The following is a 24,700-nucleotide window of genomic DNA, read 5'->3' on the forward strand; positions in this document are numbered from 1 at the left end:
TGTCACGTTGTTGGCTGTACAAAGCCTGAACTCTGCGAGACCATGATGAAGTGGGTTCCCAGGCAAGGGGCCTGTGATGCGCAGGGGAGAGCGTCTCAGAGGGGGTGTGTGAGCACTGAGCTTGCTGGGCTGTTCATCTGTGATTCCATGATGAGGAAGTGAAGAATGCTGCACAGAGTCAGGCTCAAGCAGGGATTTGGGGAGTGAAGAGAAGAGATTTCTGGAGCATAAGTGAGACAACTTTAGGTTGCTGAAGACCTGCTTGTGAGATAGGGAAGAACAGGTGTCCTGAGAACAGAACCCGGTCAGTGGGTATTGCGTGCAGGCAGACTGGGAGAGTTTCCTTTTGTTGGATGCTGGGTGACAGTTTTAAGACATTGATAAGCAGGTGCTCATTAAAATCCATACCTGCAGAGGAAATATAGGGCTGAATTGGACCAGGGTGATCATCCATACCTCTCATCTTACCAGCCCTCCCCAGTTAATGACCTTGGCCCCCACTCTCAACACCACCAGCCCTTGGTTCTCCTTGTAGACTCCAGAGAGGCGATGCTAGCAGCCTGCCTGCTGCCTCTGCTCTGTGAACCTGAATGGTACTCTGCTGCTACATAGGACCCCATCCAGAACCTTATGACAGTGGACTAACACTGGGTAGGGAATACTAGCAACCACCCAGGATCCTCTGAAGTGAAACGGTCTGCCGCGGGAGAATGTGAACTTCCCATCAGACGCAGCATTCAAAGTCAGGCTGGGTGGGCACTGGACAGTCCTCCTAGGACACAACTGTGTCTGGATGTCTCCTGTCGGGATGTGCCAGTGGAAACTACCCAGTGTTCTCGGCAAGAAAACCTTTGAGAGTCCAGACTACAATATGGTCTTCATATTCTGAAATGGGGTTTCCCATCAGATGACGCACCACACAAGAATACACCCGCTCTTCCAGATGCCAGGCAGTCCAGAGAAACAGACAAGTAAACTTCCTGTTTTGATAGAACAATTCATAACCATAACATCCATAACAATAGCAGCAACGCATTCTGAAACACATTTGTTGCATTACAGGCATCAAAAGAGTATTTTGAGCTTTTCAAAGCACTTTGAAGTACATTATTGCATTTGCTCCCCAGGCCTGTATCTCAGGAAGGATGGTGAATGATTACTGAGCAAAATGATGAATAGAGAAAATAAATAAATGGGGCATCTCAAGAGAATTGCAGGAAGAAAGAGAATTAAATTGCTTTCATCAGTATTAAGAAGTCCCTTTGATTCTAAAATCCAGGTGCAATCAGGTAGCTCTCAAAGACGATGAAGAGGTAATCTGCTGGTGTCTCCTAAGCTACAGATTTACATACGCCATCACCTGCTGTGTATCTTCACGTCAAACACAGCATCTTCAAACCTGATCTCACTCCCTTGCCTCTAAGCCATCTTCTGTATTGTCCATCTCAGGAAACAGTTCTGCCATTCATCCCCCAGACATCCAAACCAGAAGCCTGGGAGTGTCCTCTTGGGCTCTCTTCTCTCACTCCCAGACACCCGGATTCCTAGCTGATAGGATAGGAATCTGTTCCTATCTGATAGGAATCTGTTCAGGCTCTGACTTGACTAAGAGTCGTGCTCTGAACTCCAGACTACTAGGCTGGGAGGTACTCTGTAGCCAAACTCTTGACACACTGCACCTGCTCCCAGTGTCCCAAGGATCTACCTGGTTAGTGACCTGTCAGACCTGACAAAACCAGAATACATCCCCACCCGCCTGGCCCCCTGAGCTACAACTGAGTTTGTAGCTTCCTGCCTGGAGTCTCTACCTACTTCCAGCATGTCTTTGCTAGGCCAGCCTCTGCCATCAGGGCCTAGCAGAGTCTGACACATGCCAAGGATTCACATGACACATGAGAAGGACTAGACCTGCAGTGAGTGGCAGCTATTCGTTCTCAGCTGGCCTCCAGAGCCATCAGTCTCCCTACCACCCAATCCCGCCTTCAAGAGGACACTTGCTGAGGAAAGTCCCTCAAACCATGTGATGAGGAGTTCCTTAGGCCAAGGGATTCAGTTCTAAGCACTTTAGTAATTTGTGATCTTGGTCTGATGATTCTGAACCTTCGTTTTCCTCCCATCTGTGTCTCAGAATTGCCCCAAGGATCAAGAAACATAATGGGCATACTATCAATGTGGCATGTTGGTGTGGCACGGGGTGTCAGTGGTGTGACAGTGGGGTGTGGTGGCTTCAACGTGGGTGTGCATCAGCATCCCTCAGAGGGCTGCTCAAAACAGAGATTTCTGGGTTCCAGTCCCAGAATTTCTGAATCCTTAGGACAAGGGGTGGGGCCTGTGAGCTTGCATTTCTTACCAGTTCCCAGGTAATGCTGATGCTGCTGGTCTAGGGACCACACCTTGAGAACCAGTGCCCTGGATCATTCCGAGAGCATTGCTCTTCCCATGCCCACCTTGTTTTTCTCCCTGAAGCGTGCTATTTCAATACTTGACTTCATTTGTTTTCCCCTTTTTGCTGCTTTGCTGGAATATTAACCCAGCCTGTAAATTCCTCAGGGCAGAAATTATACCTTCCACACTCCACACTTGCTCATTTTCTGTTTTGTAAAATAATGAGTACATTCTAGCACGATTAATAATAGAATAAGGGAAGCGGGGAAACAGTGAACCACCCACCCCAACAAACAGCACCCATAAATGGCTATCAGCCCTGGAATTCTCTTAAAAAGTAATTATGAGGCCAAAGACACTCTCCCATCAGGGGCAATGAGGCAAATAAGATTATCTCCTTGATGACACATTTTGTAAAATGTGGGTTATTCAAGATTTTAGCGGTAACTTACTTAAACACCAACATTTTTTGAAATATAAAACCACAAACAGCATTTCAACTCATAATTTTTATAGTGATAGTCAGACAATTGTGTTTTCGGCATGTAAAATCCATTACACAGTCACGGCAATAGTTTGCAATAGATGGTAAATTTTTATTGAGATGATCATCTTGTGATTGAATTTCAAAATGTATTATATGATCACCAGCAAATAAGTCCAGGGAGGGCTGCTAAAGTACTTTGAATATCATTTATAAAGATCAAAAACCCTGGAAACCCTGAGATTTACCCTCTGAAAGCACAGAAGTCTTGTCGGCAGGATTAAATCAATTATTTTTATGGATGAATATTGAATTGCAAAGCTGAGATCATGTCTTACCTGGTTTAATAACAAAATCCTGTGTCCTTTTAACATAGTAAGTTTCATAATCAGGTTTCAATGAGGAATTTTACCAAAGGCCCACTTTCGAAAGTGATCGAGAAAATGGCATTTCCACTTGTCATAGAGGTTCAGTGACATTCAAAGGAATGTTCCCAGGCAATGGGGATGCTCACTAACCTCGGGTTACCTACTACCAGGATGCACTTCCGAGATACTCAGCAATGGTTTCAGTCAGTTCTGCTGTTAACACTTGTTGTGACTGAGAATGTGTTCCAACACAACTGCTAAATTAGGGAAGAGCTGGAGCATAACAAGAATTTCACATTTGCTGTGTGTGACTTTGTGCACAGAAACATTATGGAAGCAGAAAACTGCACCCAACTGAACTGAGCCACATAGGGAAACACCAATCGCACCTGATCTCAAACATCTACCTGCTCCCTCAGTTCACTGCGTGAGCTACGAGCCACATCCATCCACAGCTGGTGTGTCACGCCGCTCCCCCACTTTCCGATAGCCTTTCTTCTCCACCTCAAGAAGCTCACAGGCTGGAACCTTTCTGACCACCACTTCCGAGCAAACTTCAGGTCTTTTCAAGGTAATGCACCAGGTGTACTGCAGTTTTAACATCTATCTTAGCCATTAGCATATGTAAAATTGAGCCACCATTCGTACTAGCTTCCTCTTTTTTCAATGTGTCACTGATGAAGTTTGAGTGTTGTGCCCCAACCCTACTTTTTCCCACAACCCTGATGATTTTTACTGCATAACATTGCACACTGCAGTGGTTATGAGGGACATACGTGTTGCATGCTAGCAGAACTAACCGCATTTTACTTTGCTTCCTGTTTCATGGAAGTCACTGTACTAACGGGCCCTTCTCGCACACTAAGAATTGTCAGCGACCCCTTTGCCCTTGGAAGCCCATGGCTCCTGCTGCACTTCCCTGGTCCCCCAGTGGAGTACCTCCAGCTCTCTCTGCCGTGATGATGGTCACACCTCTTTCCATTCATTCATCAGGATGTGACCAATGAGCAATGGCTTTTGAGTAAGAAAAACCTGGATACAAAGCCTGCTTGGCCAGTTCTATGACTTCAGACAAAAAGTTTAAAATATTGAGTCTCTATTTCTTCATGTATATCAGACATAATAGTACTTACACTGAATGGTAACTTTGGGAAGAACAATGAGATAATATAAATAACATGACTGGCAAAATAACTAATAAATAAACACTGAGTTCTTTTAATTTCTTGAGCTGCATTCAGAGTGGAAACATCTCAGGTCAACAGTTAGAGGTACAATCCCAGCCAATGCCCTTATTAGAAATATCACAGAAGCCTAGAGTCCCCCGGGAATATGGAATCCAGGGGACCCTTGGGGAGATAGTCCCAACCCACACTCTTAGGTAGGAGCCAGGCCCTCAAGGGCTACAGGGCCAGGAAGCAGAGATTAAGGCAGCTCCAGAATCCACTGAGAGGCCCTTTTAGAGCCAGGAGGCACTCAAGATGTAGTTGGAACCAGGAGCACTCTGGGAAATTGTCAAAACTAAGAGCTCTTTAGGGTTACAGGCCCAGCCCAGGGATCCTCAGGGTTCTGAGGATCTGAGTCAAATCAGAACCACCTGAGATACCCAACAGGCACCAGCAGAACTCAGAGACAGAACTGAAAGGAGGCCTTCAGGGCACATAGTCAGAGCCAGGAGTCCCCAGAGAACCCCCGGAGCCTAGAGCCCTCACAGACACAGAGCCAGCAGCCCCCAGGGACACTGGCAGCACTGGGAAGCCTCAGACGTACAAGTGGCACCAGGAGCCTTGGAAAGACAGAACCAGGGTCCCCTGGATACACTGTCAGAGCCAGGAACCTCTCCGCGACACAGGCGAGCAGTTCCACAAACCACACATGGAGCCAGGAGGTCCTCTAAGGCAAGACCAAAACCCTGTTTTATCCCACAACTGGAAGCGCACTCAAGTGGAAGTTGCCTAGACATAACTGCCGCAGAACGCCAGGACAGAACCGCCCCCAGCAGCCACCCGCCTCCCCACAGGGGGCCGGAGGGGGGCTCTTACCTGCACACTTGGTTCTGGTGGTGAGGGGGGGCCCTGGGGGCCCCGTGCCCCCCTCCCCCGGTCGTGTGAGTAGCACCCGGATCTCGTACTCCACATCAGGGTCCAGATGCCACAGCTTATAGTTGGGAGAGTCGACTATGTGGGTCTCGGCCCAGGTGCCCGTGGTGGTGCGATATTCCACCTCCTTCAGGATGATGGGGCCATCCCCAATGATAGAGTTGGCATTTGGCTTGATCCACAGGTATGTGGCCCCCACGGCCAGCAGCTCTGGGGGGGCGATGGGTGTAGGAGGCTCTGAAAGACAAGCAATCAGCAAAGGATGTCAGATCCCATGATTTCCAGGACAGATTCCAAGCATGTGAAGACAAGGGACAGAACTGCAGACAGAGCCCAAATCTGCTTCTTAATCCCCTTCACATCCTATGGTATTTTCATGTTTCTGTATGTAAATGCCTGAGTCAGTATTGCTTCCACCACACCACTGAATCTTCATTCAGTGAAAAGAAAAGAAAGAAGGCAATTGTGAGAGGCATGGACTTTCCCGGAGCATGGCAGAGCTGGCTGTGTTCATCTGCTGCTTTCTATCCTCACATGAGAACCTCCCTTTACTGAAGTGGAGTTTGGTTCAAACCCCAAGGGATCCTGGGGTTTACAAACATGTCTTTATAGGAATACAGACTGTTAGTGGAAGTTCCCCGGAAATCTGGTCTGAGTCTAAATAGCAAAAGGATGAGGCACAGCAAAGATTCAGCTTCTTCCTCAGCAGAGCAGGTTCCTTCCAGCAAGGGGGGTGTCACCGGCCCCCGTACTCCACGTGGGAATCAAGGATCAAGGAAGAAATCACATGTAGTTATCGTGTATCAGCTACAGGTTGCCATTTCTCTTCCATTAAGTTCTATAACCTCAGCTAAATAAGCTAGAATTTCAATAAACATTTATGATTGCCACTTGCTGGCTATCCTTAGCCCACTGGCAAAGCCACAGGACTTAACTTGTATTTTGCACTTCTTATTGACCAGGAAATCTCACATGCATTACTTTGTGTAAATCTTGAGACATTATCACCTCCATGTTGATAGATAAGAAAACTGAGAACCCAAAGGAACAGGTCACCTAACCAAGATCATGAAGCAGGTAAGGCAGGACGGGACCCACATCTGCCTGCCTTCCCAGACCAGGTCTCCCATGGAAGGCTGTTTGCTTCTTGATACCCGTTTTCTTAAAACAAATCAAAGTGGATATATTTGTTATTTTTATTTGTAGGAAAAATAGTAGTGGGAAAACAATAAAGAAAATGAGAAGAGAAAACATACCCGCCTCCCTGCCTCCCAATAAAACAGCCATTTTCATTTCTCCACATTCCATTCTGATTTCAATCCATATATTTAAACCTTTTCATGTGGTTATAGCAACATGTATACCCAATGTAGAGTTGTTTTTCTTTTGTCATGTATTATATCCTAAGGATACACTGTGTGGATTTTATCATCACTGTATTTAATAGCTACCAAACAATCCATCATGTAGTCACACTAACTATTCTTCAGTTGCTGGGCACGGGAGTTGTTCCAAGTTCTGCAATGGTAAATAATACTGCAGTGAACATCTTTGTGCAAATGACTCCAGTCCTTCCTGTCTCCTATTTTCTTAGGACCAACTATCAGGAATGAGATAGTCTGTCAAGGGATATGAACAAGTTAATGATTCCTGGAGCAGAATTAGGAAGTGGAGGATGGGGAGGTACTTGGGGGTACAGTACAATGAAGATTTGTTCAAGAACTACTGGAGGGCCTGTGGCTTATTCAGGTGCATAGGCAGATAGTAGTTTCAGTGTGGAACTCAGGGGAGAGCTTTGGGACAGGCAAGACTCATTCAGTGTTTTCTTCCTAATTAATTACCTAGCGACACAGATTCTCAGCAACAGTATAACTGCTATGAAACAGAGGTGGAAAATATTTTCTCCGTGTGACTTGAGGCAAATCTTAAGGGACAACTTCAGATTGCCTCTATTAATGCCTGCCATTTGGTCAGAGAAAGAAGTTAAGCAGATTAGTCAAGCTAGATGCTTCTCTTTACAAAGCCATGGAGGCTATTACTCAAGGCCTTGTTATCGCAAAGGTGTTTGCAAATTGATTTTTGGATAATTTGTTCCAGGTAGAGAAGTTAAGTTGGCAGGCAGATCATTTCCGGGCTCATCCTTTGTGCATTTTAAGTATATAGACCCTTAAATCACCATTATCAACTCTCCAGAGTTCCCATCAGTCTCCTGTGAGGCCCCGAGAGTGACATTTTGTAGCTCTGTGATGACTCTGCCCAATTCCTTAATATAATTATTCACAGACTGGCTCTGGACAGAATTAAGAGCAGCAGACTTCAGTTCTCTGGGGCATGTGCAAGTGACCACATTAAGCTCTCTTCCACGGACTTTCCACCATGGTTCTGCCCTCCTATTTCAGGCAGTAGCAGTAAATTGCTGATCATCAGGAAGAAAATAAAGAATTAATCTCTCCAAATGTTTAGTTTCTTTTCACATATTTCTAAATGGAAGTGCAAGTACAGTAACAAACATTCCCTCGAGTATATACATGTCTCCATCTCAAATGACTTACTAGTTCACATGTCCATGTGCAGATTGGCCAAGGTATTCTCTCCCTCTGTTCCCTCAAGAACATATCATGACATGCATGCATTATAGTGTCTCCTATACCTGGTATCAATGAGCCAGAACAAGTCAGATTATTGTTTTGTTTTTTCTTTTTTTAGTAATCCATTGATTCATGATTGATGTTCCTTAGAAGGCACATGAACAGGTGGTTCAAAGAGACAGAGCAGGGATAAGATGCACAATTATTATTATTTTTTTTGGCAGACACCACCTTTTTAAAAAATACACAGAAAAACCATGTTTATTTGTATCAGTCCTCCTCTCTGAGATGAACTGTTCAATCAGACCGTGCAAGAAATTTTAGGAGGCCATGTATTTCAACCACCAGCATCATCAGAAAGGAAACTGAGGCTCAGGGAGGGTACATCACCTGTTAAAGTAGAAGGATGTTAAGCTAGAAGCATTAGAAGTTAGAACCCAGGTAGTATTCTTGCCACTCCCTTGTCCTCTTGTATTTGAGATGCTTAAGTAATTAACTAGAAGGATCATTAAAGGATGTCTATCCCAGTAGTTTTTAACTTTTAAGGATATATAGGCCATTAAAAACATCTGGTGAGAAATTCTAGACTCTCTTCCCAGAAAAAGGCATATCATCTAGAGTTTTGCACACCATTTCAGGAACTCATGAACCCTTCTGAAGCCCATGCACATTCCCCTGAAGGGTCTATGTTGAGAATAAATGAAATGCACAGAGGTTCTGCTGTCAGAGCATGTGCACTAAGAATTTAACCTTCTCTGGGACCTGAAGCCACCTTGGTTCAGGGGTCAGAGGCTGGGAGTACAATTATGTAAGGGAATGGAACTCAATGTGGGGGTCACAGAGCCAGTAATTCCAGGCTCCCAGGTTCCCACACATTTGGGTGAAAATAAACATGCTACGATCTGCACAGAACAATGCCAAGGAAATGTTTAGGTTCCTGTGGCCATGACCTCCCCGACACATTCAAAAACTTAACATTTGGGCTTTAAATATCCTTAAACTATATAAGAGAGAAAAACATGACCCTGCCTATGAACTGTTATATCCTAAGTAGAAATCTTCCACAGAGGCTGTCCTAGGAGCGTGGGTTACTATAACAATGTGCCACTAACTGGGTAGCTTCAATAACATTTATTTTTCACAGCTCTGGAGGCTGCAAAGTCCAAGATCCCAGTGTCAGCCCTTCCAGTAACTGGTGAGAATCCTCTTCTTGCTCTGCAGAACTCAGTATGTACTCAGGTGATGGGCAGAGAGAGGCCTCTGGTCTCTTCCTCTTCTTACGAGGGTGCTATTCCCATCATGGGAAGTCACATCACCTCATCTAAACCTAATCACCCCCCGCCAGAGGCCCCAGCTCCCAATACCATCACCCTGGGGGTCAGGGCTTCAACATATGAAGCTGGGGGGAGACAAACATTCAGGCCATAGCAGAGACCACGTTTTTGAATCCATCTTTCTCTTCACGAAGGGCTCTAACTGCGGGGATGTTGAGATGAACAACTGGCCAAGGAGACGTCCCTGTGAAAGGGACCCCAATGAGTGTATGCTTTGCTCTCATGTGTGCACAGGGTGCTGAGTGAGGGACTTCAGTGATGAAGAAGGGAAACGCGGGCCCTCTGCACCCATGGGATCAGAGGGTGAGGCCGTCTGTGAAAGTAGTGGTGACAGGGAAGTGGAACGAGGGCCATGAGGGGGGTGACTTCGTAGGCAGTTTAGAGGCCTCCGAAGAGACCTAAACTAGTCTAGAGGTTAGAGAAGCTCTTGCAGAGAGAGCTTGAGCATGATCTGAGGGTCGAGGAATTGCATGTTAAGTCTGTGAGCAAAGAGAGAATATTCTGGAGGCTGGTCGCTCTGCATTGCTTGGGAAGGCGCCACACAGGACCAGACTGGCAAGTAGTCAAAACCATGTGCTCTGAATATTCATTCATTCACACATTCCACAGACACTGAGTACCTGCTGTGTATCACATGCTGTCCTAGGTGCTGAGGATACAGTGGTAAATGGAACAGACACAAGCCTGGCTGCCAGGATTCTAGCTTTCATTTAAGGACTGAAAAGAAGAGGAATAAGGAGAGAAAGAAGCTGATTCAGAAGCTGATGAAGAGGAGGAAATTGGGGGATGAGCCAGGCCGAGGTGAGTGCTTATGGACCAACCACCTGACACACACCCATATAACAGAATATTGCATATCAAGGAAAAATGCACAGGGGCATGTAGTATGGTCAAATTTCAGGTGAAAAAAATTATGTTGTGCAAAAGAAAGAAAAGGGAAGCATACATGATGATTCCATTTATATGAAAAGTTCGAGAACAGGCAGAATTGACCTATGGTGATAAAAGTCAGAATTACAGTTAGCTATGGGATCTGGCACTGGCTGGGATGAGGCATGAGACAACTTTCTGGAGTGTCAGAATGTACTACCTATGGATCTGGGGGGTTAAATAATCAAAGTCAGAATTGCGTGACATCTGGTAGGATGACTGCCTAGATGGGGCATAAGAAAAGTTTCTATGGTGACAAAAATTCCTATATCTTGGTTAGAGTTGTGTAAGACTCATCAAACTGCACACTTAAAATATAGGTATTTTGCTGTATATAAGTGAGACCTTAAAAAAGATGACTCAGGAAAACAAAACAAAATTTTTAAAAAACATGACTTTTCTATGATTCAGCAGATAGGAAGGATACCACCAAAGGATTCCAACCTTACTTGGAATTGAACCCCAGAATATTTGGAAGAACAAGCCTTTAATCCTATATCATTTCTCTTGAAGCAATTCTATCAGCATCATCAGATGCTTGAATTGCTACGCGTTTTCTCAACCGGAGGTTGCCCAGGCATGCACCAGTTCTCATTCTGAGCCTGTTCACATAGAAACAGCCAACCACCCCTCTTTACCTCACCATCAACTGCAGCAAGGCCAAGAGGAAGTGTCTGACAGTTGGCGGCACTCTGCTCACAAAGTTTGGAACCAAATCAAGAGGGAGGATATCTGGTCTTCTGGGAGCTGAGATCTGAGTTGGGAGTCAGCATTGCCCCTCCAGCTGGGCACCAAAGCATGTCAAGGGCAAGCCTCCAAGAGCCACCCACGAGCCCTGGGCAGCTGTTGCGGCACCTGTGCTGGCTCTCCTTCTACAGACAGGCAGCAAAGTAACCTTCATGTAATTCCACCTCGTTGTCGGCTGCCAGCTCCCAGTCCAATTCTCTTTCTTTCTCCTGCTGTGAGCACAATAGCACTCAGACTCCCCAGAAATTCCTACAGGAGGCAAAAGTGCCTCAAATAGCTGGAGAGGGACTTTGTGTGCAGGTATTGTCTGTTCCAGACAGAAATCAACCCTTTTGAGAAAAATTGAATGTTATGAAGATATGAAGTGAGCCTGGGTATGTTTAAGGTAAATATAACCTGGCCCCCAACACTTCCCCCTTCCCTCTCCCCCTACCTGATCACCTTTCTAATTGCACTGCTATTTACTGACCCTGAGGGTCTGTGGGACGCCCTGCCCCACCCCACCCAGGACATACAAGTAGTACACACTCTTTAATCTTCCCACTCCCACGCATGTCACTTCTCCCAACTGGAATGCCTTTCCTTTTATGTTTAACCAAACCATGTCTGCTTTTTTTCAATTCTATTTCATGACTAGTCATGCAGACCAGAGGGTAGGCATGGAAGATATCCAAATGCATCATACCAATTACATATTAGATATTCTACTGATTGGCATTCAACACTTTTTATATATATTTATCACACACACACACACACACATATATATGTGAATTCACACACACATACATATTATGTAAGATACTGAATTGAGGATCACAAAGGGATCAGAATCCAAATCTCTCTCTATCCTGGCTTCCCTACTAACCAGCTCTGTGACCTGGGCCAGATCACTCAACCTTCAGGGTTCTCAATTTTTTTCATCTTCAGAATGAAAGATTGTTTTACAGTTTGAATTATAAGAGCAGCTAAATTCTCTACCAAGGACCACAGGAATTCTGTGTGCCTGCATTCAGTGAGTTTACCCTGACTGTGAGCTGTTAGCAGTAGATCCCACGTTTTCGTTCATTCCTGGTAAGGGCTCATGAGGTCCATGAGCAGAAGATATAATAAGTAGTTATGGCATCTAGTCTACCTAGATGTGCCCACCAGAACAGTCTTTGTGTCCAAGCCTAGCATACAGTCAGTGTACAATAATTTTTTTTGGTGCCTTATTAAAATGGGCAAAAGAAAATATTTGAGAGGTTTTCCCAAAATAAGAGGTTGGATAAAGAGATGCCATACAGTGAGCAGAAGACTGTTATAGAGAACAGTGAATGGGCATCTGAGCTCAGAAGTAGAAGTGTTTCAGGAGAAGACATTAAACAACTGGAACAGAACAATAATCAATGAGAGCTAAGGAAAATTCCTTGGAAATAAATGAAGGTCTGAGTTGGCAGACTACCAAGAGCACAGTGGGCTCCAGGCAAAATCAATAACAAGACTCAAACTGAAGCACAAATTGGCCATATTTTTAAATACAAGACTAAAGAAAAATTCTCACAAGCATCTAGACAAAAACAGATCTCCATCAAAACAAGAAAGACTACAAAAGCAGTTCTCAGACTTCATCATTTCAATCTGAAACACTGCGATGTGATGGTGAAGATGATGATGATACTAACAACCATCACAAATGAGGGCAGTGGCCACTAATGTGTACCACAAATTTTAATGGACCTATCATTGTTCTTAGTGCTTTAAAATATTAATTCATTTAATCTTCACAGCAACTCTACGGGTAGATATTTTTATGGTTCACAATTTTCTGAAAAGAAGAAAGAGATGCAGATTAAGTGACTTACCTAATGTCAAAACAGTAAGTAATTCAAAGAGCCTTCCTGGGAGTCTCCCATCCACGATGGTGTAGCATACACACAAGGTTTTTAAAATGATGTTTCATGGCCCAAGAATTTCATAGCCAGCTAAACTGTGATACATTTGCAGAGCCAATAGATAAACACTCTCAGACTCTGAAAAATGCACAAAATACAATGTCTACTTGCACTTTCTTAGAGAAAAAAATTACTTGAAGATAGATAGCAGTCTACCTTGGGATGAATCAGCACCATGACCTTTAGGATGGAGGGACTGATACGGTAAAAGGATCAATCCTATGGAATGGTTACTGTCACAAGACCCTTCTTTCTCAGATAAGGGACTAGAAGAGAATCATTCATTACCTCATTATGCCACATAGAGACATAACTCAGGCTATAAGAAGAGAGAGAATTTCATGCCTCTCTTCCTAATAACATCTAGGTGGTGGTTAAAAACAAGCAATTTCATTATGAATAGTTAACCCTTGCTTTGGCAAAAATCCTGAAAATGGACTCACAAAACTTTTCTCTAGAATAGTCTCTCACTGTTCCCCTTGTCCAAGTGACTCACCTTTTCTGTCCTTCAAGAATTAGTTCTCCTCTAGGTGCCCTCCTGGACACCCTCCCTCAAGGCTGTGTTCTCTGTACTCCATGGGTGTCTTAGCCCAGGGTTCCAAGAAGCAGAGTTTGAGACAAAAATTCTGTGCAAGTGACTAATCGGAGGAGAGTTCTCAGAGGAGGCAGGATAGAGGAAGGGTCAAGAAGCCAAACAAGGGTATGGCTTTGGCAGCAGACTAGGTCAGCCTGTTCCCATGGAGCATGCACTGCATGACCTCACCAGGCCCTCACTGAGGCAATGGGGTCAACATTTAGTACCCTCACGTCATTAATTGGATATAGGCTGCTCTCAGGGTGCAGGTTTTGCCCCCCCGCCAAACAGCTCCCATGTGGCTGCAGATAGTTATTCTTAGAAGGGTGCTGCAGATTCCTAGGACTTCTATAAGTAGGTACCACTAAGTGGCTTAAAGCAATAGAAATGGATTGTCTCACATTTCTAAAGCAAGAAGTCTGAAATGAAGGTGTCAGCAGGGACACGCACCCTCCAAAGGCTCTAGGAAAGACTCCTTCCTTGCCTCTTCCAGTTTCTGGTGTTTGCCAGCAGTCCTTAGTCTTTCCTGGTTGACAGCCGCAACACTCCAAACCTGCCTGTCTTCACGCGGCCTGTGGGACTGTGTCTCTATGTCCAAATTTCCATCATCTGATAAGGACTCCAATCATGCTGAATTAGCGTCCACGCTATTCCAGTATGACTTCATTTTAACTTAATCAATTATATCTGCAAAGACCCTTTCTATTCCAAAATATGGTCATTTTCTGAGGCTCCAGGAAGAACATGAATTTGGGGAATGGGAGGACAATCAATATTCAACCCAGTTCAAAGGGCAACTATGAGCCTCCAGCAGCCATCACTCACCTAGGGGCTGGGTGCCAGCCTGGGTAAGGAGACTGGGACAGGGTGCTAACAGCATCCAGTGAGGGATGGGAGTTGGTGGATAAACACCCTTGACCCTTGCTGAGACAATGGGCTTGGTCTCCTCAGTCTTTTAGAGGCTCCCTCCTGGGACTGGGCATCAGACACCTCCAGGACCACCAGCTCATCCGTGCACCCTTGGGGGCCTCCCTTCCTTTCCTGTCTCACTTCTCTCCCCTTTACTGGTGTCCCTTCCCCTGCCAGGAAACTATCTGCAAACCCTTGTCTCAGGGTCTATTTTTGGAGAAATCCAAACTAAGATATTACAAAAACCAGGGCAAGTTACTAAACTTCTCTGTGCCTCAGTTTCCTCATCTGCAAAGTGGGGATAAAAATAACATCCATCATCTGAGTCGCCATGATGATCACATAGGGTATTCTATTCGACACCCCTAGAACAGTGCCAGCACATAACAAGGGCACTGCATTATCTACTATTATCATCTTCATCCTCCCAACCAGCAGTCAGTAGGGACTATTCAGCAGTGGGTGGGAAAGAACCGGCACTTCATTTTGTGCCCCCCAGCAAGAGACAAAAAGATTCCATTAAATGTATCCCTCCCTCCTGTGTCAGGATAAAGAGGAGCCACAGTAAAGCCAGTGTGTACTCCTGATAACACTTACACAAGCAAACACATTTAAGAGCTCTGCCTTTGTCTACTTAAGCAGTTACAGTGCAAAGAATAACTCACTGAAAATGCAGGATTCAGTAATAACCGAGCACCGGGTGAGATTCTGTGATCTGCCGCACTCTCTCTGCTCCGGGCTCCATCTCCCCTAGTGTCCCGAGGTTTTCAAGAGCACTCTTTGCTGGGCCACTTCCCCAAATTAAGAGCAGAGTAATCACTGCAGAAGAGCCTTTCTTTCCTTTCTAGCTAATCAAGAGTCCTAAGAAACTATGAATCAAGAGTCTATCTCCCCCAAGGAGAGGCCTAGGAGAGCCAGGAATCTAAATCTTCAGAACCAGAGATCCCGTTGTAGAAGTGTCTTGTCCCAGAGCAGCGCAAGTCCATGAATGGGTGCCTGCCCTCTGCTGCCCCTGCCCCACCTTTGCAGCAGCCCAGCTATGGAGAACTGGGTGGCACTCATGCTTGACCAGTACAGATCTCTGAGTTCCAGGGACATCCAAGTCCGCACACTCACAGGACGGGGAGAGCTACTATTATTACTATGGACCAAGGGCAAATAACACCCTCTCAGTGCTTTGTGCCTGGCTCTATTCCAGGATTTGTGTCATGACGGAAGTACTAGTATGGTATCCAGTGTACAGATGAGGAAACTAAGGGGAAGAAGGGCTGGTTATGCACCTCTGGTCCTTGAGCTTCAAGCCCACCCTGTTGGAACCAGCCTTGTGACTCTGGGGCGGGGACACTGTAAACCACACTTGGAACCCCTCGCCAGCTTTGGTCTAGTGGTACCCATGGGAGGCTCTGTGCGGAGGGGAGGAAGCTGAGAGAGGGGAGAAGATGCTCTCTTCCTCTTTCAAGCTCCTCCCAGCATCACTGGAGCAGCAGAGACGGCGCAGACCAGGTGGAAATGACTTCCGGCCCCCACGGCACCTACAACACAGTGGTTTTCAGAAGCCAGGCCAGGCCCCCTACAGATGCAGTAGCTTCTGTGGGGTTCCCCGCATCAGAGGTCTCAGTGACAGCACCCCAGGCCCCTCCTCCAGACCCCAAGGCCCCACTGCCCTACCTCTTCCCAGGCCCAGGTGTGACAAATGTTTCCTGCAAGTCCTGGCCGCTTTAGGTCCCACATTTGCTCTGACAGCCTCCCAACACTTGTCTGATGCCCTTCAATAAAAGGTCTCAGTTTGAAATACCTAGTGTGGGTTGGGATTTCCTTTCTAGATCCTGACTGATACAGGAAGAGATTGTAACTATCTTCAGTTTGCACATGAAAAAACTAGGGCACGGAGGTTAAGAAACTTGCCCAAGGTCATGTAGCTGGGACATGCTGGTGCTGGGACACCCAGGCTGTCCCGCTCTAGTTGGTGATTTCAGTGGGGTCCTGAACTTCCCTAGTGTTCTCAACACCCCCTCAGCCAGCCAGCGAGGCAGGCAGACAAGAGCCAGGGAGATGGGTCTTTCTTTCAATAAATAAGTACCAAGGGCTGATTTCACTGCTCTGAAGACAGTGAGTCAGAGCAAATAACTGTCTCTACCCTGGAGGAACCTAACAGACTAGGAAGCAAAACAGATGCAGAAATCAATAAGCCGCAGAATCAAGTGATAAAGACTGGGCAGTGGGGAGCGCAGGGACTGTGGACACAGAGAAGAGTGTGGAACACGAATAATAGCTCTCAAATGATGTCCATGTCCTATTCCCTGGAACTTTAAAAGGCAAAAGGGACTTGGACCATGTGATTCAGTTAAGGATCTGGAGTGGAAAGAGTGTTCTGGAAAATCCAGGTGGGCCCAGTACAGTCCCAAAGATCCTTATAAGTGAAAGAGGAAGGCAGAAGGGTTAGAGTCAGGATGGGTTGAAAGACGCTGCACAGCTGGCTTTGACCATGGAGAAAGGAGCCACTGACGAGGAATGCAAGAGGCCTGGAAACTGCAAACGGCAAGGAAGCAGGTGCTCCGCTAGAACCAGGAGAAATGCAGCCCTGCTGGCTCATTTTAGACTCTCAGCCTCCATATTTGTAAGATAACAAATCTGTGCTGTTTCAAGCCACCAAGTTTGTGGTAAACAGCAGCTCTAGGACGCTAATACGAGGTGGTAAGATGGAGGAGATGAAGGAAGGCTTCCTGGGGAAATCAAACCAGGAAACCATGACAGGGGAGGAGAGTGTAGCAGGTGCCTGGGGAGGAGCGAGGCTGCACACAGGTGAGAGGAGAGGTGGTCATTCAGGACCAGCGTATCCTGCTGAAACACGGACAGAGGGGAAGCAGGGGATTCGGAGATCCGGAAGGGCCTTCATCCTGAGGCTTCGTGATCAGCGGTGTGACACAGGCATGCGTGCTCTGTGGACAACTCTGAGTGCAGGGAGGAGAATGGGTCGGAAGGAGAGACCATAGTCAGGAGGCATCTTGTCTGTTGCTGGGGGAGAGGTGATGGAGGTCGGGACAAGCCAATGGCTGCGCGGCTGGTGAGGCAGTCGGAGGGCCTAGGCCCTGGTTTAGGAGACTGGGCAGGACTTGGTCACTGACTGGATGTCAGAGGCAGGGCGACAGGACGGATCTATGGGTGAGATCCAACAGGTTGGGTGAGTCCGGGGCATGTGGGCACCTGTGGAGCCCCAGTCTTGCCTTGACCTCCACAGCGCTTGCCCTGTCTATACAAACATGTCTATTTTGAATTCCCTGCCCAGCACTCCAGTACACTACACTGCCTCCCACTCCCAGTTCTCTACACTCCACCTCTCTGCTGCTCCATGTTCATTTTCACTTACAAAGAGCAGTGTGGTGTGTCAGAAAAGAGCAAGATCACTGGGTCAGGCCGCGCTTGGCTTATAACCTCTGTCCCCTTCTTGTGTGACTCTGCCCAAGTTACACGATTACCCAGAGCCTCAGTTCTTTCATGTGTCAAACCAAAGGAATGGATCTTATCTCATCGGGTGCTTGTGAAGACCAAATACCAGAAATATGACAGACTTTAAGTAAATGTGAGTTATTCCCTTCTGCCAGCCCCTTGGCCTCCCACCCTGGTCCTTCTCCCCACAGCCCTCTCTGTTCCTGGGCCATTCTACCCAGCTTCTCAAGCCTCCTGTGATCTCCACTCTGAGCACCTGAGCTCCTGGGACATCTTGGGCTCAAGAAGCCCGGGATGGAATCAGTTTCAGCTTTTTGCATGAGGGAGCCACTAATCTTCTAACAGGATGGGTGCCTCACAAGCACCAGGGGGAAAGCATGGCAGCCGACTTAACAGAACATGCCTGAGAAAAGCCAGAGTAGAGGAAAGGGAAGTGGTAGGTAGGGAGGGAAGAAATATGCAGTTCAGGCAACCTGCGTCCAGGCTGCTTCATCAGTTGCTACGCTACCAGTCACAGTGAGAGGGAGAATGAAGGGGGCTGGGGCTTTGGAGATACTGTTATTTTGTAAATTTCTCTCCTTGGCATATCCCTGTGTGAAGGGGGAAATGCATAATTCGTCTCTAAGCAGCTGAAATGGCTGGAAGTGACTAGAAGTATTGACTGCTCTGAAGTGTCAGGAAAGGGTGTCCAGAAGGATTAAGAGGCTTATCCATCACTGCCTGCTCAGTTTGTGGGGAGGGTTTAAGAGATGATTGCCCCCTTTATGTAAAGGAACTGAAAAATTAGCCTCTTCCAAATCCCCACCGGCTCCCCTAGGGCTGCCTCTACGCTCTGCCACATTCAGCATAAAGAGAGAGTTAGCAAGCCTAAATAGCAGGAAAGGACTTAGAAACAACAGAATCCTGCCAGGTCTCATAGACCTGGACTGCTGTCCCCATCCCCGGAGGCCACAGTTCTGACTCAGGCAGGTGGAGAACAGGATTCATGGCTTCATCTTGGTGCCCACTTGCAGGCCCCTGCAGCTGAGTACCTCTGAGGCAGGTAGAGAAGAGAAGGCGAATTCATTGAGTGGTTATCCCATTTCAGCTGCTATTCTAGATTCTTCTAACATCTTAATTATGTACTTCTTAAACACAAGCAGAGGGTACCCAAAGAAAGATACAGCAACTTCTGAGGACTTTTACAAAGTGACAGAATTTTTAGATAGAACATCTTCCTGGGATAAAATTCTCCTTGAAGATGTAAGGCTAAAAATGCTTGAATTTTTACATGCATAAAAGGTTTCAAGGAAATCCCACCTTTACACAAATTTTTTCATAGAATACAAGAGAAGAAATACTTCCAAACTCATTTTACAAGCCCAAGGTAATTGTCATGCCAAGACCTTACAAAGGTATTGCAAGAAAAGAAAGTTTCAGGACAATCTTTCTCATAAACCTAGAGAAAATCCTATATATTGTAATAGCAAACCAAATCCAGTTTAAATCATCCATTTGTCCAATATGCATAAGCCTTTGAACTTTGCTTCTACTTCTGTTCTCTTCAGGTCCATTCTCCATCCTGCAGCCCAATCTGATCTTCCTAAAATAACAACTACATTCCATTATATGGCCTCAGACATCATGAGTGATGCATCTCCTGCCACTGCCCCATCACTGCCCAGGCTCCAGACATGCGGGTCCCTTTTCAAACAGCCCTAATGTGTTGTGCTACCTTCTACCTCAGGGCATTTGCACACACTGTTCCCTTTTTCTCCCTCTTCACCTAGTTCACTCTTCAAATCTCAGCTCAACCCTCAGTTCCTCAAGAAAGCCCTCCCTGACTTCCCCCAGGCTCCCAAACATTCTTCTTTACAACACTTATATATTCTGTGTGACGATTCATACTGGTCTTCCCGACTAGACTACAAGCCCCATGAGGGCAGAGACCACTTCTATATTTCTCACCATCTTATTCATAGCACCTTCCTTGATCCTTGACACATAATAAATGCTTCATAAATATTTGTTGATGAACAAGTCAAAGCAGAAGTCAAAAAATCCTGTTCTGCTGTCAACTAATCCGATTTTTTTTTTCAGGATAGCTTGGAGGGAAGAATATTTTGATGAGCAGAGGTAGCAAGAACCGGTCATTCGATGCCATTGGGAAACCCAGCAGTACAAGAGATCATGAGCAAATGATCTACTATTAAAAGGGGCCCGGACATCCCTGCCCAGAAAGGGCCCACCAGCTGGGCCTGGGAACTTTGTCACTTTGAACATCAGTGTTAATTCTTTTTAATTAAACCTTTTATTTTGAGATGATTACAGATTTACCGGAGTTGTAAGAAATAACTATGTATCCATTACCCAGTTTTCCCAATGATAACTTCGTGCAAAATTATATAATATCACTACCAGGATGCCGACACTGGTGCAGTCAAGATACAGGCATTTCTACCACCATGTGGATTCCTAATGTTGCTCTTTTATAATCACATCCATCTCCATCCTTACTCCCCTATCCCCTCCTTAAGGCCTGAGAACCACTCATCTGTTCTCCATTTCTAAAATGTTGACATGTGAAAAATGACAATATATAATCTTTTGGGATTGGCTTTTTTCACCCAGCAGGATTCCCAGAAGAGACAAGCAGGCTGTTGTGTGTATCTGCAGTTTGTTCCTTTTCATTGCTGAGTAGTATTCTACATCATGGACATACCATACTTGTTCCCTTCTCTGGAATAAATGTCTAGGAGTGCAACTGCTAGGTCATATGGAATTTGGAACTGACAAACTGCTTCCCAGAGTGGCTATGCCATTTTACACTCTCACCATCAATGTATGAGTGATCTGGTTTCTCTGCATCCTCACCAGCATTTGGCGTTGTTGTTTTACTTTTAGCCATTGTGATGAAGTATGGAGTGGTATTTCATTATGGTTTTAATTTACATGACCCTAAAGGCTAAGATATTGAACATCTTTTCATGTGCCTATTTTCTATCTGTATCTGCTCTTCAGTGATATGTCTGCTCATAATTTTGGCCCATTTGTAACCAAATTGTTGGGTTTTGTTTGGTTGGTTGTTTTCTTTTTTGGGTTATTTTGTTTATTTGCTTTTTAGTTTTAAGAATTCTTTACATATTCTGGATGGTAATCCTTTGTCATGTATGTAGTTTGCAAATATTTTCTCCCATTCTGTACCTTGTCTTTTCATTTTCTTCAGATGAGCTTTCATGGAGCCAGAGTTTTAATTTTGATGAGGCTCAATATATTAATTTTTCCAGTTATACATCATGCTTTTGATAGCAAGTCTGCATTAATTTTTACTTTTGACTATACTCTAGTTCATCAGTGCTTACAAATCAGTTTAGATTCCTGACAAAATTGAATTCAATCAAACATTTAGTTGACAAACATATTTGGTTCTATTTCCTGCCATAGAGAGTTTCTCAATGACACAAAAATGCTGAAAACAATATGTCTGTTTTCTTTTGCAAGTTTTAGTGGCACTCCTCATTTATTTTTTAGAAGTATAATATTTTTAAAATTATGTTTTCAATCCAGATGATGGGTAGCTGCTTAAAAATGGGAAATAGGAAGCATATTCTCAAAATTATTAAAAAGATATAAGACAGTAAAATTCAGAGCAACCTACAACCTGGGAGGCACATATTCAATATGGCATTGTCCTTCAGAATCCCCTCATTGAACTTGACAGGGAGGAAGATGGGAGTGCTGCCCCAAATTCAATTAGTGATTCATTATTAAGCAGCTGTCAATCTGGGAAGTGTAAGATATACTTAGATACTTATTTAATTATGTGGCTTTTATTATTGTAGAGCTGTAAAGAGCTAAAATTCAGAATCTCTTGTGCAAGAAAATCCTGAGCAATATCTGCCAATGAACATCCACTTTGTGGTGGGGTTTAAAGACCCCAGTTGCTGTGGGCAGTCTCTGAAATGGTCTCCAGTGATTCGTTCCTCCGGATATCGACATTCCTGTGTAGCCCTGACTCTCTCAGAACCAGGTACCTTTGTGTAACCCTGACCCTTTAAGACTGGGCTAGACCTCTTGGGTCATTGCTAACAAATAGCATAGGAAAAGGGATGTGATGAGGTTACTGCTGAGATTAGATCACAAAAAGATGAACATCTTACTTGCCCTCTCCCTCTCTCTCTTCCCTGCCCATCTCTCCGTTCTCTCGTGCCCTTCTCTCCCTCTCCTACCCTTGTCTCCTTCCCCCTCCCTCTCTCTGCCACATTATGAGCTGTCTTCTGGAGAGGCATCCTCACAAAGGAATGATATTTTCAGCCAACAGTGACTGAGCTTTGAGGCCAATAGGATCTTTTAGGAGGACCTTCTGAAGGCTGCCCAGAGCTAAGTGAGTGAATTTGGGAGCAGATCCTCCCTCAGACAAGCCCTAAGATGACCACAGCCTACGACAGACCCCCAAGTCAGAACCACCCAGGCGAGCTGCAGCAGGATTCCTAACCCATGCCTGTGAGATAATAATCCTTGTTGGTTTAAACCACTACACCTGGGGGTAATTTTTTATATAGTCACAGGTGACTAATACATCATATGTATTTCTCAGATAACTAAAAAAGTGGAGGAATATCACCATTTTTGTAATAAAAAAGGGAACAGTCTTGGCTAGACATTAATATGATAAAGAGGCACAATCAAATGCACACACACACACACATGCACACACCCGATGACTGGAGCCTCCTTTAAGATCAATTTCAGAATCTCCTTTGATGGTGAAGCACACAAACTAGGCAAAAGACAGAGGACATGGCTGCACCTACCAGAAATAAAAATAAAGGAGGTGGCCAACTCTTACTGAAGAACACCCTCAATGGAGACATTTCAATGCACTGGGACACTTGGTAAGTCCAGTGCTTTATTTTGCAGTGGTAAGAAAACAAGGGAATTTGCATCTGGCCATTTTATATATTTCTCCCATATATTATATGTTAGTGATACCAGTGAAGGTGCTAATGTGAAAATTACTTCAAAGGAAGATAACTGGTGAAGAAACTGCCAACAAGATATGGGTAGAGGGGACTCAATGTAAGATAGACAAAATGGTGGGGCAGGACAGAGGGGTCTACACTAAGGTATTTTGAATTCCAGTATTGTAGCAGGTTAAGACTATCATTTACTAATAAAAGCTAGCTCTAAACTCTGCTTCTTTATTTCTTAATGGGGTGGAACAAAACAGAGGAAAATGTTTAAAACTTACCTCTGTAGTCATATATACAATAAAATGAAGTGAATTTGAAAGCCTGCCCTGCTACAAAGATATACCTTCATCTATTCAATGGAGCACATTGATGACTTCAGTGAAATTGCTAGAATTCTTCATTCAAGACAAACACATATAAGTAACAACAACATTTTCTAAAAATCTTGCCTAAAACCTCATCGAGATCTTAATCAGGAAAGCAATCTGATTAAAGTCACATATACCAAAGGGCAACCAGGTTTAATGTAGCAATTTTCCCATGGTATTAACATTTTGTTTTTAAGAATTGATCACTAATGGCATCATTCCTACTGAGCTCTTCACAACTTGGAGGCCTTTATGGCCTCTTAAAATTGCCCCATGAATTTCCTCTCCTACCTTTGATTCCCCTAAAGAAAAGGAAATGTAATTTTGATTATATGTTCTTAGTTGGAAACTCCAATGAGGTTTCTCAACAGTTAGGATGCACACAAGACTGGCCCCAAACTATTGATGTTCTGCCCAGAAGGATGATGTGGTGACACCACTTGGAAAGTCTCAAGGTTAATCCAAAAACTATAGTAAACAGCTCCTTTGCAGATGAGAGGCATAAACTGAACCTCTCTAAGAAACAGGAAGATCACTATTAAAATACTGTGGGGCTAGATGCTCACAGGAGCCCTTTGGGAGGACTGAACTACATTCACACCTAAATGGTAAACAGCTTGAATCCCTCCAAGTCCATTCCCTACACAGTGCCAAGTACCATTTTTACTAAAGGTCCTTTGGATTAAGCTGTCTCACTCTTTAAAAGCAATTGTTAGTGGCTTGCAAACTTAGCTGCACATTAGAACCGTGTGGAGAAATTTTAAAGCTCCTGATGTTCAGTTCTCAATGCTTACCAATCAAATAAAAATCTCTGTGGTGAGACCCAGGCATTAGTAAATTTTTTTAAAACTCATCAGTTTTTTTCCAGTGTGCAGCCAAGATGAAGAATCACTGGGGTGCATCACCCATTCATTCATCAAAATACTCACTGAACACTCATTATACGCATAGAATCTGTGTGAGTCCTCAACCACCTTGCTCTTTAGTGAGTAATTTTGTATGTATGTCTATGTCTCTGATTCCAGAACTAGAGGTAGCAGCATGTGAAGACATGAATGAATGAATGAATGAATAGCCTTCATCTATCTGTCTCCTCCAGGCTTATGATACAGGAGTTCTCATACCTGTGGTATTAGAGGTAGCCTTGCATAGATTAACCCAACAACTAATTCACAATTATGTAGTGATAATGCACAAAAAAAACTAGCCAGTGAAGGGGAGTGATGACAGAGAAATCCAATCTCAGGTGCTCTTTGCAAACAACCTAAAAAAGTAGTAAAAAGCAGACCCAAGGGGCCAACACATCACCTCCCACTCTACACCTCCACAAAACCCTTAATGTACTGAGATAGCCCGTGTGCTTATACGGAATCACATCTGAAGTAGTCTGGTGGTCACTAAGAGAGCTCCATCCTTCAAGGCCATGCTGACATTTCAGCCTCCTGACATGTTCCAGAGTGTGGCACATGTTAGTGGTCCATGAGCTTAAATCAGACCAAACCAACAGGCATTTGTCTATAATGTAGTTTAATAGTTGAAGATGTCCTTCAGCTTGGGAGAGAAACCTATCAGACTTCCTTT

General features: G+C 44.8%; 1 protein-coding gene across 16 annotated transcripts in view; it reads right to left on the bottom strand.

Moving 5' to 3' along the window:
• The window catches only part of PTPRT (protein tyrosine phosphatase receptor type T), a 1,028,419-nt gene that overhangs the window by 573,483 nt on the left and 430,236 nt on the right, over positions 1-24,700 (bottom strand). For all 16 annotated transcript variants that reach the window (XM_036902260.2, XM_036902256.2, XM_036902251.2 and 13 more), the window contains exon 7: positions 5,280-5,573. In XM_036902260.2, coding sequence (XP_036758155.2) covers positions 5,280-5,573 — 294 coding nt within the window. The remainder of the gene's footprint in view (positions 1-5,279; positions 5,574-24,700) is intronic.

Source organism: Manis pentadactyla, chromosome 5 (assembly GCF_030020395.1).
Source record: "Manis pentadactyla isolate mManPen7 chromosome 5, mManPen7.hap1, whole genome shotgun sequence".
Taxonomy (NCBI): Eukaryota; Metazoa; Chordata; class Mammalia; order Pholidota; family Manidae; genus Manis; species Manis pentadactyla.